Genomic DNA, 17,697 nt, shown 5'->3' on the forward strand with positions numbered 1-17,697 from the left:
CCACCCACAGGCGTGTGAAACAGCATGCTTCAGGTTCCAGGCCGCTCAAAGCAAGGATCATGAGATGGGTCACATTAAACAGTGACAGTTTATTAGCTCACAGTTTCGAGGCCAGGAAAATGTCCAAATCAAGGCATCATCAAGGTGATGCTCTCCTCCCAAAGCCGGCTGCCTGTGACCCTTGGAGCCTCTGTCACATGGCAAAGCACTTGGTGGCATCTGCTGGTTTCTCCCCTATCTTCCAGGTTTCATTGCTTTCAGCTTCTTACTTCTGTGGCTTTCTCTCTCTCATATCCGAATTCATTACGTTTACGAAGGACTCCAGCAGTAGGAGTTAAGACCCATCCTGATTGAGATGAGTTACACCTTAACTGAAGAAGCCTCATGAAAAGGTCTGACTTACAATATCTGCACACCCAGGGAAGGGTTAAATTTAAGAATATGTTTTTCTGGAGTATTTACAGCTTCAAACCACCCACAATGTAAAGCTTGTGTCTTTTTTGGCAGTGAAGTGACAACATTTTCACATGCAGAATTTATTTGCCTTTTAGAAATACGAAGTCCATGGAATAGTTCTGCTACCTGCTTATCCTTGAAGATTGTCAGTAATGTAAGCAACATGTGGGCACCGAGTGATTGTTTTAGAAGATGTAGTGATCAGTAGGGGATAAGAAAGAAAGCAAAAGGCAGAGGCATGAGTGTGGGATAGGATGCCATCACTGATGGTCCTTCACCACCCCTTCTCCCCTTCCCACCTCCAATTTGGTGAATTGATGTGGCATGCCCACCCCTGCTGGCAGTACGGTGATGCTCATTATACTGATAGTGGCAATAGAGAGGGTCTTCTGTCTTGAAGGTGAGCTGAAGGTCTTATTAGCTTTGACCCCTATTTGCATTTATAGTCATCCCTCCTTAGGCCTTGTCCTTACTGATCTTTTCTTTTTTCCTGCTCCTGCTAGTCACTGTCTTATTTCCCTTTTCTTACTCTGATGAGTTGCTGATGTGATCCCAAATCCAAGACCCTTGTTTGAAAATGTGTGATGTTCCATCAAGGGAACTGTTGATGCCTGCACGTTCTCTTTCCCTGTTGCCACACTGCTGGATTCACTTCGCTTGTTTCATGGTGCCTATTGTTATATCATTTGTCAGCAGACATTTCAAGGAAGAATGAAAGTATGTGACCTTCCTCTTTTCAACTAAATAACCAGCCTAAAATGTCCTTTGGATTCGGCTGAACTTGTAGAGCTTGAGATGATAAGTATCTTGTGTTCATCATTAGACCATCCGTGTGAGTGAAGCAGAAGCTAATTTCTCCCCCTTTTATTTCATTTGCATGCTAAAATCCCCCTTACAATTTATAAGGGAAAAAAGGTATCCAGATTATCCACAAAAAGAGCATATGTGTACTGAAATACTTCACTCTTTTAGTATGTTGTGTGACATTGCCCTTATGCTTTCTAAAATGTTAAAGCACACAGTGAATAAGGTGGCTGTTTTTTTGTTTGTTTGTTTGTTTTTTTAACAAACCCCAACACCATAGTGTTTAGTGCTTTTAGAACCCCCACTTTCCTAAGCATGAGTTCCCCTTTTTATTCACATTGTTTCTGTTTTCTGGCTGCCTGCTTTCCCTCCTATTTTATGTCCAATTTAATACCAAGCTAAACCAAACCCCTGGAGATTTCCAACAAACCAGAAAGGAAAGCTTGGAAAGTCCCAGCAATGATAAATTGGATGAGTTAAAAAATCATCCATTTTAATTACACTTGATAAAATCACGTCTGGAATAATAAATATTGAATGTAGGTTTTGAACATTGTCTCTTCTAATTTTCTTCATTTTTATGGCCTAATATTCTGAAGGAGCAGTGAGTGAAATTACTTACAACATTTAGTATAATATGATATGAATAAGATAATATAATACAATACAATATAATCTAGCAGTGGGATCTGAGAAATGAAGAATTTTAAGATTTAGTATCACTGATGAACCATACTCCTTGATTTTTCCTTCTTTTTATTTTCCTCAGGATCATGGATATTTTAAAAGAGAGAGTATGTCGCTTTTGTAGCAAGTAGTTTTTTAATTAAATTAGAGAATGTTATGTTAAAGTAATAGAAAGAATCAACTTTTCTCTCTCTAGAAAAATAAACGATATGTGTCTTATTTCCTGTGACTCTACTTATGTAATTTCTGGTGATAAATCTTTAGCTTTCTTAACCTAGTTACTACCAAAAACTTACTTGTCTAAGTCATTTTTCCATCTCACGCTTTCCTTTGACTTCTGATATTTAAATGTCCTCCAGTGGGATATTTGCTAAACTTAATCTGGATCAACTGGCCACGATGCCATACGTTCCGTAGGTGACATGCTTGTGGGAGAATGCTAAAGAGTACATTGAAAGAAGGCTGGAAGGGACAGAGTAAACGTGTATTGTGCAGAACTTAAATGAGCGAAGGGTGAAGTGAATCTTTAGAAGTCTTAGCTGAAGAACATTTAAAACATTTATTGATATCCTCTCTATATTATGTGACATGCCAAAAATCTCTCTTAAATTATGCCATTTCTTTTTCACATCAAAGTCATGCAAAACAAACAAAAAAAAACCCAAGCCTAAGGCTTACAAATGTTTAGTAAGTTACCCAAATCACTCAGCTGGTAAAGGTGGCAGAGATAGGATCAAAGCCCAAATTCTCTTGCTCTAAGACCAGTGCTCTTCATTGTACATTATTTTCTAAAAATTATTCTATAATAAATTCCCAACTTAATTGTTTTGTTTTTATATAAAACTGTATCTCTTTTAGGGATCTTTGGTATTAAGGAGTATAAAATGCAGATAAAGGTGTAATAGTCCAATTATAATGCTAAGATAGATAGCTGAGGCAGTGCGTGACACTTCGTAGGTGCTCAAGTTTAATGCACAAATGGATGGGTATCATGTCTGATTTATTCACACTACAATTTGGCTGTCTACCTGTCCTTCAGCTCTTGTCGCTATTATCATATATGTTACATCTATGGTTATACTCACAAAGCAGACAAATGAAACTCAATGTTCATGTCATTAAACATTTAATGAGTGGGGAAAAATATAAGGGTAAAGGCAAAATAATTCATTGAAAACAATGCAGATGATACAGCCAATTATCACTTCTCTATTTTGAGAGGAGAGCTTGGCTATTCCTGTGCCAGCCTCGCAGCTGGGAGGGTGAACACATGGTGACCCTCATTTCACTTTAGCTGCTCCCAAGACATGTAAAATCCAAATCAGTCCTTGAAAATGGAAGTGGGGTGTTGAATGTAATGTCTCATAAAATTGAAATCTCATAAGCCAAATGGCAGTATATCAGGACGAAACTTAACTATGTTAAGCTAATGATGATAACAATAAAACAGCCACAGTGAATCCACAACAGAGCTAGTAGAGCTAATAAATGAATTCAGCAAAGTGGCAGGTACAAGATCAACATGCAAAAATCAGTGGTGTGACTATACACTAGTATTGAACAATCCAAAGAGGAAATCAAGAAAAAATTTTTCCATTGACAATAGCAGCTAAAAGAACCAAATACTTAGAAATAATTTAACCGGGGATGCAAAGACTTGTACAAGGAAAACTACAAATCACTGTTGAAGGAAATTAAAGAACTAAATAAATGGAAGGACATTTTGTGTTCATGGATTGAAAGACTAAATGTTAAGATGTCAGTTTTACTCAAAGTGCTTTACAGATTCAACACAATCCCAGTGAAAATTCTAACAACCTTCTTTGCAGAAATGGGAAAAGATAATCATCAAATTTATATGGAAGGGTAAGGCTTCAAATAACCAAGACCATCTTGAAAAAGAACAAAGTTGAAGAACTCACACTTGACAATTTTAAAACTTTTTATAAAGCTGTAGTAATCAAAACAGCCTGGCACTGGCACATGGACAGACATATAGATCAATGGAATCAAATTGAGAGTTCAGAAACAAACCCTCACATTCATGGCTAACTGATTTTTTTTAATTTAATTAAGGCTATATTAGATAATCTTACACAGCATTCTTTAACATTTAACTATGAGCATACTTAAGATGAGAAACAATTTATGTCATTTTCAAGTCTACAAAATGAAGTAGTCTTATGAAAATTTGAAATACAGATACAAAAAGTAGCATGAAGTAAAGCTTAAATGTTAAGCAATTAAAGCAATGAAAATGAAATAGCAATATGGTATGTGTACCACCAACTTTCATTTTCTTTTTTTTTAATGTTTTTTAAAATGGTGAAATATAACATATATACAAAAAAGCAATATACTTCCAAGAACATTTTAAAAGTATTTATAGAATAGATCTAAAGTTTTGTATAGGTTGCAATTCCATGATTTTTCATTTTTTATTCTAGCTGCTCCAAGACACTGGAGACCAAAAGAAATATCATTATAATGATTCAGCAATAATACTTATTTGTTAAGCTCTACCTTCTCTGTATAACTCCACCATCATCTTTTTTTTTTTTTTTTGCATGGGCAAGCACTGGGAATCAAACCCGGGTCTCTGGCATAGCAGGCGAGAGCTCTGACTGCTGAGCCACCATGGCCCACCCCTCCACCATCACCTTCGATCTTTCTCCTACTCTTTAGGAATATTTGGGCTATGACCATTCTAAATTTTTCATATTTGAAGATACTGTTGATAATATGCAATAGAAGGATGGAACTAGTTGATATTCTGGAGAGGCTGGCCCCTCTATATTTCAGTACTTATCTGGTCCAGGGGCCCAGACTGGAGGCTATAGGTTTGTGGAAGGTTACCGTTGTGCATGGAACCTTTGTAAAATCTTATATAATGCCCTAGGTGTTCTTTAGTATTGGCAGGAATGGTTTTGGTTGGAGCGGCCAAACTGATTTTTGACAAAGATGCCAATTGGGAAAGAATAGTCTCTTCAACAAGTAGTGCTGGGAGAACTGGATGTCCACATGCAAAAAGAATGAAGGTAGGCCCCCATCTCACACCATATACAAAAAAATCAGCTCAAAATGGATCAAAGACCTAAATATAAGAAACTTTATAAGCCTAGAAGAAAACAAGGGGGAACATCATCAGAACTTTTCTTAAGCAATGGTTTGTCAGTCCTTACACCAAAAAGCAGGAGCAATGAAAAAAAAAAATAGATAAATGGACTTAATCAAAATCACAAATTTTGTGCATCAAATGATTTTCTCATGACAGTAAAAATACATCCTACAGAATGGAAGAAAGCATTTGTAAACTAAATATGTGATAAAAGTTAATATCCAGAACATATAAAGAAATCCTATAAGTTCACAGCAAAAAAGACAAACAATCCAATTAGAAAATGGGCAGAAGAACAGAAAGATATTTGTTTTAGTTTGCTTAAGCTGATGAAACGCAATATACCAGATATGGGTTGGTGTGTACAGTGGGGATATATTAATTTACAATCTTACTGTTCTTAGGCTATGAAAATGTCAAAATCAACAGGTGATGCCTTCTTCCTGAAGACCAGCTATTTCAGCTTTTCTGTCACATGGCCATGCACATGATGATGTCTGCTGTTCTCTCCCTTCTCTCTAAGATTTTGTTGTTTCAGCTTCTGGCTGCTTCTGTCTCAGCTTTTCTGGGGCTTTTTGTCATTTAGCTTCTGTCCCACTTAGCTTCTGTGTATTTCATCTCTTATAAAGGACTCCAGTAAAAGGATTAGGACCCACCTAGAATGAAGTGGGTTGTATCTGAAATTCAGATCCTACTCACCAAAAGATCCTACTGACAATGGGTCCATACCCACAGGAATCAATTACATTTAAGAACATGGTCTTTTCTGGGGTACATCATAGCTTCAAACCATCACAACATTTCTCCAAAGAAGATATACAGATGGCCAACGTGAAAAGTTCCTCAACATCATTAGCCATTAGGAAAATGGAAACCAAAGCCACAATGAAGTACCATTTCACACCCACTAGAATGGCTACAATTTAAATAAATAGATATTAAGTGTTGGAGAGGATTTGGAGAAATAAAAACACTTGTTCATTGTTGGTGGGAATGTAAGATGGTCTAGGTGCTGTGAAAAGCAGTTTGGTGTCTTCTCACAAAGTTAAATTTAGAATTACCATATGACCTGGCAATGCCACTTGTAGGTATATACCCGAAAGAATTGAAAGCAGGGACTCGAACAGATATTTGTACACTGGTGTTTGTAGCAGTATTATACAAACTTGCCAAAAGAAGAATGAACAGGTGAATGCATAAACCAAATGTGGTATATAATACAATGGAACATTATTTGGTCATAAAAGTGAATGAATTTCTGATGCATGGTACAATGTGGATGAACATTATATTGAGTGAAATAAGCCAGACACAAAAGGACAAATATTGTATGATCTCACTTATATGAAATAATTTGAACATGAAACTTGATAGAGTAAAAAACTAGAATACACCTTACCAGGGGCTAGAGTGGGGGTATTGAGTAGGGAGTTCATGCTTAAATGGTACAGAATCTCTATTTGGGATGATGGAAACATTTTGTTAATGGATGATGTGATATTAGCACAACATTGTAAAAGTAATTAACACTACTGATTGCACATTTGAGAGTGATTAAAATGGGAAATTTTAAGTTGCATGTATGTTACCAGAATAAAAATTTTTAAAAACCATGACTGTACAACATAAAGAGTGAACCTAGGGTGGGCCACGGTGGCTTAGCAGGCAAGAATGTGTGTCTGCCATGCCAGAGGACCCGGGTTCAAGTCCCGGTGCCTGCCCATGTAAAAAAAAAAAAAGAGTGAGCCTAATGTAAACAATGAACTGTAGTTATATATATACATATAATAGTATTGTTTCATCAATTGTAACAAAGGTATCACACTAATGCAAACTATTAATAGGGAAAGCTGCTTGTGTGAGTAGGGTATATGGGAAATCTGTACTTTCTGTATGATTTTTCTATAAACCTACAACTTCTCTACTTAAAAAGATAAGAAAAAACACAATCACTATGGTCATAAAATAATGCAGGTGCAATTTATTGAGTTCTTAACAGTCTTCTAGGCATACAGTCTACTATTTCAACCAGTTCTCATTTCCCCTCATTTAGTCACTTTTAAGGTCATCTGCCCTGTTGGGGAGAGAATGTGTTAGGAGGGAACAATCTAAATCTAACCCTTGTATCTTATCTTCCTTAGATAAAATGTTTATCCTTTCAGCTATAGCTGTAGCTAGTAGAGGTGGGAGATTGAGGATGGAAAAAGGATGTAAATTCAACTCTGTTTTGTAATTAAAGCCTGGGGAGGCAAATGACTAAATTGGGAGTTGAATTCTCACTTCAATTAGAATACTTTTAAGTTGCCTTTTTCTGAAATAGAATTTGCTTGGAGTCAGAATGCTTTTCTGAGTGTATTTGTACCACAGCCAATGTTTTGTGTGATTCACTGCACAAAAAAGGAAGAGGACATGTTAATAAATGTATACAGAAACCAGTTATTTGGAAGTTATAATCTAAGATTTACTATTACTAAAGTGAACTTAAGGATTTTTATTTTAATCACCATAAATTTAGGAAGGGTTGCCTTTCTAAGAAGTAAATAACTGATCTAAAATTTTTATTATAGTCTTATAGAACATAGTAATTTTCTGTATAAATTTGACCATCTGTAAGAGAGTTACATATCAAAATGTAATTGGCTTATCTCTTGGTCCAGATTGCATTAGATGTGTATCTCCTGAATCTGAGAATGGGTTATCTGCAAAACACATGCGAAACTGTCACTGAATTCAGTGTATTTGTTTTTGTGGCCACCATCATTCGTTTGGCAAAAGTGAACAGCTTATCACCATTTAAAGACTTTGGAACACCCATGTGACTCAGTAGTTAAATGTTGGCAGCTATAGGGACCCATTTTTCTGAAACTCTGATATTCATGTTACCAGAAGAGTTATTCATTAACGAATATGAATGATAAGTAAACACAGTTGCAACCCTAGATTGCATTTGCTGGTATTGACCTTGAAGGAATGTTATGCGGTTTGTGAAATACCAAAAGAGGCACTTAAATCAGTTGGAATTATTGATAGAGGGATTAATATGATTATGAATGGGTTGTATTAGATCATTTTCCTAGTGATTTCCAGAATTTTTAATTTTACAGTCCCCCCAAATTTTTCCAAGAATGAAAGATACACTTCCTTTGATTTTTACCATCATTTTATAAAACCCTGGGCAAGAAAGGTACCTGACATAGTCAACCTAACTAAATAAATGTAAGTTGAATAAATGGATGGACGAATGAACAAAAAATAATGAAAATTTCAGGATAAAGGAAAGTCCTTTGATAGAGTATATTCAGATTTAAGAAAAACTAAATGCATTGTCCTTAATGATCCAATTTCGTGGTGGAACAGTGAACTCTTTATGGCCCACCATGAGGAGAAGAGTTGAGAAAACTCACAGCTGAATAGTTCAAAACGAGCTTTGCTCTGGGCATGCTGCATATCTTTCTAATTATCTACCCACCATGACTGATTCAGTGCCACCCATTTTCAAAGCACTACTCTAAGCCAAACACATATAAGTCTAGGATTTGAGGATGCTAGAATGATTATGACACAGTGTCAGTTCTCAAGCAGCAGTAACTAGTGCAAGAAATAATCTGTTCCCCCAAAAAACATGTTCCTCTATTATTAAGTATTACAGTGCAGTATATATCATTCAAATAGAGTTGAGAGGTAATTCTGGAGGATACTCTTATACAAGCTTCAGGCAGATATTGCAGATTGCCACAGCATGCCAAGCCCCAATCAACAGTATTCCTGAAAACCTTAATGAATACCTTGGGTGCTATCTAAGACTCCATAGAAGTTTTACTTATTAAGTGTATTTTTTTCAGAAACCTAAAACCTCCAGATTGCTTCTACACCAGATAAGACCTGAAACACAGAGGTGCCAGTTTCTCCAATAGCATCCACCAGTTTCATTCCTCTAGCCCATAATGTCAACACCCCTTTTCACCATGAAGCAGTTAGAATGATCATTACCCAGATATTCCTGAAAATTGAATTATCAAATGAGAGAGAGGAGTTGTAATGGAGAAGTTAGGATTTAACAAATCATTGTGACTACTGAATCTTGTTTAGATATTTCTTTTTAGTTTCTGATGTGTTAGAATAGCCAGAAGGAAAGATCTGAAATGGGTGAACTGTACCAGTCTCTCCAAGAACATTAACCCGTTACATGGTGACATGGTGACAAAGTTGCCACCCCTTGTCAGTGTGAAGAAGTTAGAATGGTCATTGCCCAAATACCTCTGCAGATTGAGAGATCCATCAAATTAGATGGAGGAATTGTGACAGAGAGGCTAAGATTTGACAGATGATTATCACTACTGAATCATTGTATGGATATTTCTTTTGGGTTTCTAGTCTGTTGGAACTGTGGAAGAAAATACTTGAGATTCACTGCCACCCAGTAATCTTGATCTTTATAACTATATAGCTTTTATCTTGTGACCATGTAATTGTAAAAACCTTGTTGTGACTGACACTCCTTTTATCCAGTATGTTGTTAGATGAGTAGTAGAATAAAGACATGCATGGAAACAAAAGTAGTAGTAAGCATCTCAATTAAATTTTAAAAGGAAATTTACATGTTGGTCAGTGTACTGATGGTCACTGCATTAAAATGAAGCCATATGATGGGGGGGGGGGGGGGGGGGAAGAGTACATATCACCAGGAGCGTGGATCACAGAAAATAAAGTAAAGATGAACTCTATGATGGACCTGGGAGTGGGTGTCAGAAGAAGTGATATTTTAGCAATTACTTTAGCGTCTTTTCCAGTTTATTGTGGCCTATGATTTATACAATGTTGTTTCTGGGTAAATATGCAGCCCAGGTTTTTTGGGCTCAGAAGTCATAACTGTATGACCTTAGGCAATTACTTAACTAATTTATGTCTCACTTCCTCATCTGAAAAATGAAGATAATATCTGCCTTACAGGGTAATTGTGAGAACTAAATTCTATAATACTTGTAGGGTGCTTGGTACAATGGCATCTAGTAGGGGTTTGATAAAGTGAGTTACCTAGTATCATTATTGTGACTGGACTTTAACAAAGTGGGCTAGAGATGGCAACAGTGGACACTCAGGCTTTTATTAAACACTTGTGAACTTAGTGTCACCCATCACTGACATCAAGATAAAGCTCAACATCTGACTGCTAGAGGTGGGTCTTAGGGTGATAGAAAGAATGCTAGGTTTGGCATCAGAGAGCTTAATGCCAGCAGTGCCTCTGTCAGTAGGCGACTGGGTGTATTGTTTCATTTTCTTCATCAGTAATAGAGAGGTGCTCAGCCATCCTTTGTCCCGAAGAGAACCCTTTAACGTTCTCTGTTATGTTGAACTTTCACATTTTAGTCCTTTGGGTTTTTCTTTCATAAGCTTATTTATGCATAAAACAAATATGCATAAATAAAAAGCCAAATAAGCTTTTTATTTATGCATATTTGTTTTTCAGTGCCAAATTTTAATGACTCTTGTTTCATTCACAGGCTGAAAATATTCTCTCCTCTGTATTTCAATAGCACTTTATTTCCTTAAAGCACTTGAAATTTTGATCTTTCACTATAGTTAATATGCAAGCATGTTTTATTTCCTATATTAGACTATATGCTTATTTAGGACAGGAATTTGTTAAAAGATTTCTCTTTGTATTGCTAGCTCCTAGAACAATGATGATTTTTTTTGCATGATTGGCATATGAATATTTATAGAATAAATGATTAAGAATGAGTCAATATTTATATACCAAGGAAAAGATGGAGAATGTTCCTCTCTGTCAAATTTGGCATTTATCAAGTGTTTTTTTTTTCCCCAGCATAGATAGAGAGGTAGAGAGATAGATAAGATAATTCCATTTTTTAAGGCATGGCGCTTTCTTTATATTTTTCAACTTTTTACAAATAGCGTATACAACTTTTTCAATTAGAAAAGTCAGTTATTTTACAAAAGGGCACTGAATTCAAAGGTGCTAATATATTCTTTCTTCATCCTACTCTCTATTTCTTCTTTCACATTTAAGCTCCTAGTAAATAAATGGATATGACCTTCATGCATATACATATATTTATGAAGTGTTGTCATTCTGTCAATTCATATAGAGGCCACTCTTCATGTTTAAAGAACTATTTAAAAATTGTTCATCTAAAATGCATATAGAATGGTTTCTTAGATGTGATACCAGAGACACAAGCAACAAAAGAAAAGGAAAGATTATCTGGACTCATCAAAATTAAGAACATGTGTTTCAAAAGTCACCATCAAGAAAGTGAAAATAAAACTCATGGAATGGGAGAAAATTTTTGCAAATCATTTACCTAGTAAGGGGTTTGTATATAGACTATGTAAAGACAAGCAACCCAATTTTAAAATGAGCAAAATATCTAGAACTTTCTTTTCAGGAATATATATAAAATATATGTATACAGTGACCAATAAAGCACATGAAAAGATCCACCACATCATTAGTCATTGTGTTATTTTGAAGCTGTTTTGTACCCCAGAAAAGGCCATATTCTTTTACTCCATTCTTGGTGCAGACCTATTGTGGGTGGGATTTCTTTGCTTAGGTTGTTCTAATTGAGATGTGACCCACCCCATTCAAGGTGGGTCTTAATCCTTTTACTGAAGTCCTTCATCAGAGAATATTTTAATAATTATATTGTTAACTATAGCCCATAGTTTATATTAGGGTTCACACTGTGTGTTCCATAGTTCTATGTGGTTTTTTTTTTCCTTTTTATTTTGGTAACGTTTATACAACATAAAATTTCCCATTTTAACTACTTTCAAGTATACAGTTCAGTGGTATTAAGTACGTTTACAATGCTGTGCTACCATCAACACCATCCATTGACAAAACTTTCCATCACCCCAAAGGGAAACTTTACACTAATTAAACATTAACGCCCCACCCCGCCCCTACCTTGCCCCTGGTAAGCTATATTATAGTTTCTACTCAATGAATTTGCATATTGTAATTATTTCATATAAGTGAGATCATACAATATTTGTCCTTTTGTGTCTGGCTTATTTCAATCAACATTATGCCTTCAAGGTTTGTCCACTCTTGTTTCTTTTCTTTTTTTTTTTTTTTTGGCATGGGCAGGCACCAGGAATCAAACCCAGGTCTCTGGCATGGCAGGTGAGAACTCTGCCTTCTGAGCCACTGTGGCCCGCCCTGTTTCCTTTTTAATTGACATAGTTAGCCTATAATAAAATATACAGATCTTAAGTGTTTGGTTCAATACATTTTGATAATTGTATACATACATGTATTCACTATCAAAGCAATATTCTTGTTACTCTGAAAGTTTTTCCTGCTCTTTTCCAGTCAATTTCCACCCTTTCCCTGGTCAGGCAATCACTTTCTGGTTTCTATCACTATAGATGAGCTTTGTCTGTTCTTGAACCTTATGTAAATTGAACCATTCAGTCTTCCCCTTTAGGTCTAACTTTTCTCATAAAGCTTAAGGCTTTTGTTAATTTTGCATGTCAGCAGTTCAGTCCTTTTTATTGCTGAGTAGTTTTCCATTGTATGAATATAACACACTTTATTTATCCATTTATCTGTTGATGGACATCTTTCGTTCCCGGTTTGCAGCTTTTGTGAGTAAGGCCACAGCAAACATCTTATAGAGATATGTTTTCATTTGTCTTGAGTAGAGACCTAGGAGTAGGATTGCAGGCACATTGGCACATTACTTATTTAAGTATTTAGCTTTTTAAGATCTTCCAACAAAGTTCTCTAACGCGGTTTTACCATTTTACATTCCCACCAGGAAAATGCGCATTCCAATTGCTTCATAACCTCACTGGCATTTGGTGATATCACTCTTTTTCATTTTAGCATTCTAGTGGGTATGAAATCACATCTCATTCTGGCCTTAATTTGCATTTCCATATTGACTGGTGAGGTTGAGCCTGTTTTCATGCACAATTTAGCTATTTCTGTCTCTTTTTGTGAAGTCTATTCAAATCTTTTGCATTTTGTGGGGTAGTGGTGGTGAGGTACTGTTTGAGACTTCAGCATAATACTGGCCAGTTTGCAGAGTTCCCAGATACCAAAATAACACAGGAATATGGTTATTGGAGCTCAGTGTTCTGTCTGCTCCATAATTTCAAGAGTCATGAACCCCAAGTATAATAATAGAACCCCAAGTCTGCAAATAGACTTCATTAGATTCCTAAGATATAAATGGTAATAGAGCATTGGATAGAAAATCATTCTAATATCCATACATTAGCAGTTTCATGTGACATTGTTTAAATTCTTTATGAAAACCTCAGGAAGGACAGGCCTTACTTCACATGGACACAGTAGAGAATAGTGGGACTTGGACTCTGGTACCTGATACTATATTTCTATTTTCACCTCTCCAATTTACTGTATATTCTTTGGGTGACTAATATCTGTGTCTTCAGTTTTCCTTATTGAAAAATAGAGAAGAAAGTGACAGTACCCGTATCCTGGACTGTCATTATAAATTAAGGTAATCAATGCATATAAAGCATTTAGAATAGTTCTGGACTCCCAGGAGATAGTGTATGAGGGTTAGCTTTTGTTATTATTGATTTTTTTTCTTTTTAACTTTTTAAATTATATAATATAACATATGTACAAAGCAAAAAGAGAAAAAAAGCAATACTTTTCAAGGCACTCTTCAAGCAGTAGTTGCAGGATAGATCCCAGAGTTTGTCATGGGCTACCATAACAACCTCTCAGATTTTTCCTTCTAGCTTCTCCAGAATATAGGAGGCTAGAAGGAATAAATATTTTTTATCATCACAATTGACTTTTTTTCTTTTTTATAAAAAATAACATATATACAAAACAAAGCACAGCAGCACAATTAGTTGTAGAACAGATTTCAGAGTTTGGTATGGGTTATAATTCCACAATTTTAGGTGCTTACTTCTTACTACTCTAAGATACTGGAGACAATTTAATGATTCAACATTCATATTTGTTTGTTAAACCCTACCTTCTCTGTATAACCCCACTATCACCTTTGATCTTTCTATCCCACTCTTTAGGGGCATTTGGGTTATGGCCATTTTAACTTTTTCTTGTTGGAAGGGGCTGTCAATAATGTGGGGTAGGGAGATGGAACTAGTTGATGTTCTGGTGAGGCTGGGCTCTGTAGGTTTCAGAACTTATCTGGTCCAGGGACCCATCTGAAGGTTGTGGGTTTCTGGAAAGTTACCCTAGTGCATGGAACCTTTGTGGAATTTTATATATTGCCCTCGGTGTTCTCTAGGATTGGCTAGAATGGTTTTGGTTGGGGTTTGACAAGTTATGATAGGTAGCAATGTCTAACTGAAGTTTGCATAGGAGTGACCTCCAAAGTAGCCTCTTGATTCTATTTGAGCTCTCTCAGCCACTGAATCTTTATTAGTTACACTTCTTTACCCCCTTTTGGTCAGAATGGAATTATTGCTCCCATGGTGCCAGAGCTGGATTCATCCCTGGGAGTCATCTTCCATGCCGCCAGGGAGACTTTCATCTCTGGATGTCATGTCCCATGTAGAAGGGAGGGCAATGACTTGAATGAGGCCGTATATAAGAACAAAAGAGATCCTTCAGAAGTAACTCTTATGCATACCTATAGTAGGCTAAACTTCTCTACTACCTACATAAGCTCCACAAGAGTTAGCCTCAAGTTCAAGGGCTTGGCCAATCTATTTGGGTGTCTCTAATATGTGACACAGTATCAGGGGATTCCCTGATGGTCAAGTTTAATAGTTCCATATTTTTTCTCTCATCCCCCAAGGGACTTAACCAATTCTCTTTGATTATCTGCTTAATATATTCTAGGATGTATCCAGGCATTACATTAAGCTATACAGGATTAAAGGCCCTCATTCTTATTCTGGGCTCCCTGTGTTTCATTTGTTCAAATAAGCTATCTGGACAGGTTGAGTTAGATTATACAATCAGCTGTGGATGCAGCCAACATGATCATGATTTAAGTCCATGAAATGTCCTCATAGCGACTGACAGGCCAATGCTTGCCCAATCAGACAACCAGGCACCACCACCTGGCCAAGTAAACGCACGAACCTGACCATGACAGGGACCTAACCAGCTTTTATCATTGAATAGTCAGTCAGTTATACTTCAACAATCTCAAATGCTTACGAATGTATGACTCTATGTATATAACATTCTTAAAATGATGAAGTTATAGTGATAGCAGATTTGTGGTTGCCAGGGGTTAGGAACTGGGCTGCAGTCAGGGGTGGGGAAGTGTAACTAGGGTCAGAAGGGACCAAATGCATTCCTGCCAACCCTAAAGAACACCTAGGCCCTATCTGAGATTCTACAAAAGTTCCATGCACCATGATTACTTTCCAGAAACCTACAACCTCCAGATAAGTAGATAAGCCCTGAAACCCACAGGGGCCAGCCTGTACAGAATTTCAACTAGTTCCATTCTTCTATCCCATATTATCGACAACCCTTTCCAACATGAAAAAGTTAGGATGGGCATAGTCCAAATACCCTAAAGACTGGGAGAATGATCAAAGGAGAAGGAGGAATTAGAGAAGACAGGATTTAACAAATGAGTGTGATTACTGCATCGTTATATCAATATTTCCTTTAGTCTTCAGTGTATTGGAGCAGCTAAAAGGAAAAACCTAAAATTGTGAAACCATAGCCCATACAAAACTCTGAAATCTGTTCTATTAACTACTCGTTACAATTTATTTTGAAATTTGTTGTTTTTTTATATATATGTTATATTTCACAATTAACAAAAAAAGGCTTAGAATGAGATTATTCTTTGGTCATGATGGAACAATTCTGTGTTCCATCTGTGTCTTGATTGTGGTGGTGGTTAAATAATGAATCAAATTGTATAAAACTGTACACATACACATATATGTAAAACTAGTGGAATATGAATAATGTCTGTAGATTGTACCAATGCCAATTTCTGGTTGGATATTGAACTAAATTATTTAAGTACCATATTACTGTTAGAAGAGGCTGGATGAAGAATACATAGGCTCTCATTTCTGCAACTTCTTGTGAGTCTATAATTATTTCAAAATAGAAAGTTAAAAAATTAACTGAAGTCCTACTATGAGAGAAATATTGTACTAGGCACTGGAGATGCACAGCTAAAGACATGACCACTCCCCCAAAGTAGGAGAATGTAGGTAGAGATCAGTGGGGAAGACAGAGAAGTAAAGGGACCCATCTCTCATGGAAGTAACCAGGGGGCTGGAAGAACACTAAGAGTATAGCTCAGATTAGGGGTAAAATCAGGGGAAATTTCCCAAAGAAATTGGTTAGCTAATGTTAAAAGCGCATGACTTGTGTTAAGAATTTGGAACTATGTGTGAACTACAAGCTCATGTGACCTTTGCCCCCATCAGATGGAGTCTTCTGGTTGCATTGCTCAGTGGCCAAGATGCCAGATAGTCCTCATCTGCTGTTTCTTCTCTGCAGTGTCCAACAAGCACCCGTTTGTGGACAGCAATCTTCTCTACCAGTTCAGAATGAACTTCCGTCGGAGGCGGCGACTGATGGAGCTGCTCAATGAAAAGTCCCCCTCCTCCCAGGAAACCCATGACAGTCCTTTCTGCTTGAGAAAGCAGAGTCATGACAATCGGAAATCTGCCAATTTTATGTCAGGTAGGTCAATTTATTCTTTGATCACATTTGTCTTTGGAAACTAATAGCAATAACTCATCTTTGTGAAATTCTGTTCTCCAGCAAATTTTTGTTATTCATCAATAAGAAGTATTCCAAAAAATCAAGTTGTCCCTGGGCAGAAAACTTGGATACCATGAAATCTGTTTTTCAAAATTATATGCTTGAATCATAGAAGAATCTTTCAAGCTCTTAATCAAAGCTTATTTACAGTTCATTTACAAACAATTCCTACATATCATTAAATATCCAGTTTTCTTAATCAAAATTTTGAAAGATTATATAAATATATATACATACACACACACTTCATGAATAAAGGAATTTCTGTGGCCGTATACACTACACTGACAATGGTTAAAAGATAACTGATTATCAACCCAACAACAAGGGGTGAACAAAGAGAAACTATGAAAAGCAGACGTTAGAATTCATAAAGCACAGCAGCCTAATGTTGCAGTCTCATGTTCACAAGTGGCCGTGAAGAAATGATGGTAACTGATGTTCACAGCCATGACCCCAGGCATCCTGAACTGGTTAACTTGAAGCAAATGTCATTCTGTTCAAGAGGGTGAAGTGATTACAGAGAGAGACCTTCAACTCAAGTGAAGACTTGGCATTGCCCCAAGGAACTAGTTGGCCTAAAGTTTAGAAGTTCTGTGCTTAACGTCAGACCCAAGGCAGACCGAAAATGGTGTCTTGGTTATGAATAGGAGGTGACAGTACATTTACAACTATGTGTATTGAGAACTTTCTTTGCCTTAGGCACTGTGCCAAGCTTGGCTATCAGAATTTTCTCATTTAATTCTTACCATAAGTCTAAGAAGGAGGACTTAAAATATATGATTTTTATTGAGATATCTTCATATACTATACCATCCATCCAAAGTATATAATCAGTGGCTCACAATATCATCGCACAGATGTGTATTCAACTCCATGATCATTTTTTAATATTTGC

General features: G+C 36.4%; 1 protein-coding gene across 1 annotated transcript in view; it reads left to right on the top strand.

Moving 5' to 3' along the window:
* The window catches only part of DEPTOR (DEP domain containing MTOR interacting protein), a 168,101-nt gene that overhangs the window by 98,163 nt on the left and 52,241 nt on the right, over window positions 1-17,697 (top strand). Inside the window, exon 5 of the mRNA XM_077167555.1 lies at window positions 16,533-16,718. Within this exon, the coding sequence (XP_077023670.1) occupies window positions 16,533-16,718 (186 nt within the window). The remainder of the gene's footprint in view (window positions 1-16,532; window positions 16,719-17,697) is intronic.

This window comes from Tamandua tetradactyla, chromosome 6 (assembly GCF_023851605.1).
Source record: "Tamandua tetradactyla isolate mTamTet1 chromosome 6, mTamTet1.pri, whole genome shotgun sequence".
NCBI lineage: Eukaryota > Metazoa > Chordata > Mammalia > Pilosa > Myrmecophagidae > Tamandua > Tamandua tetradactyla.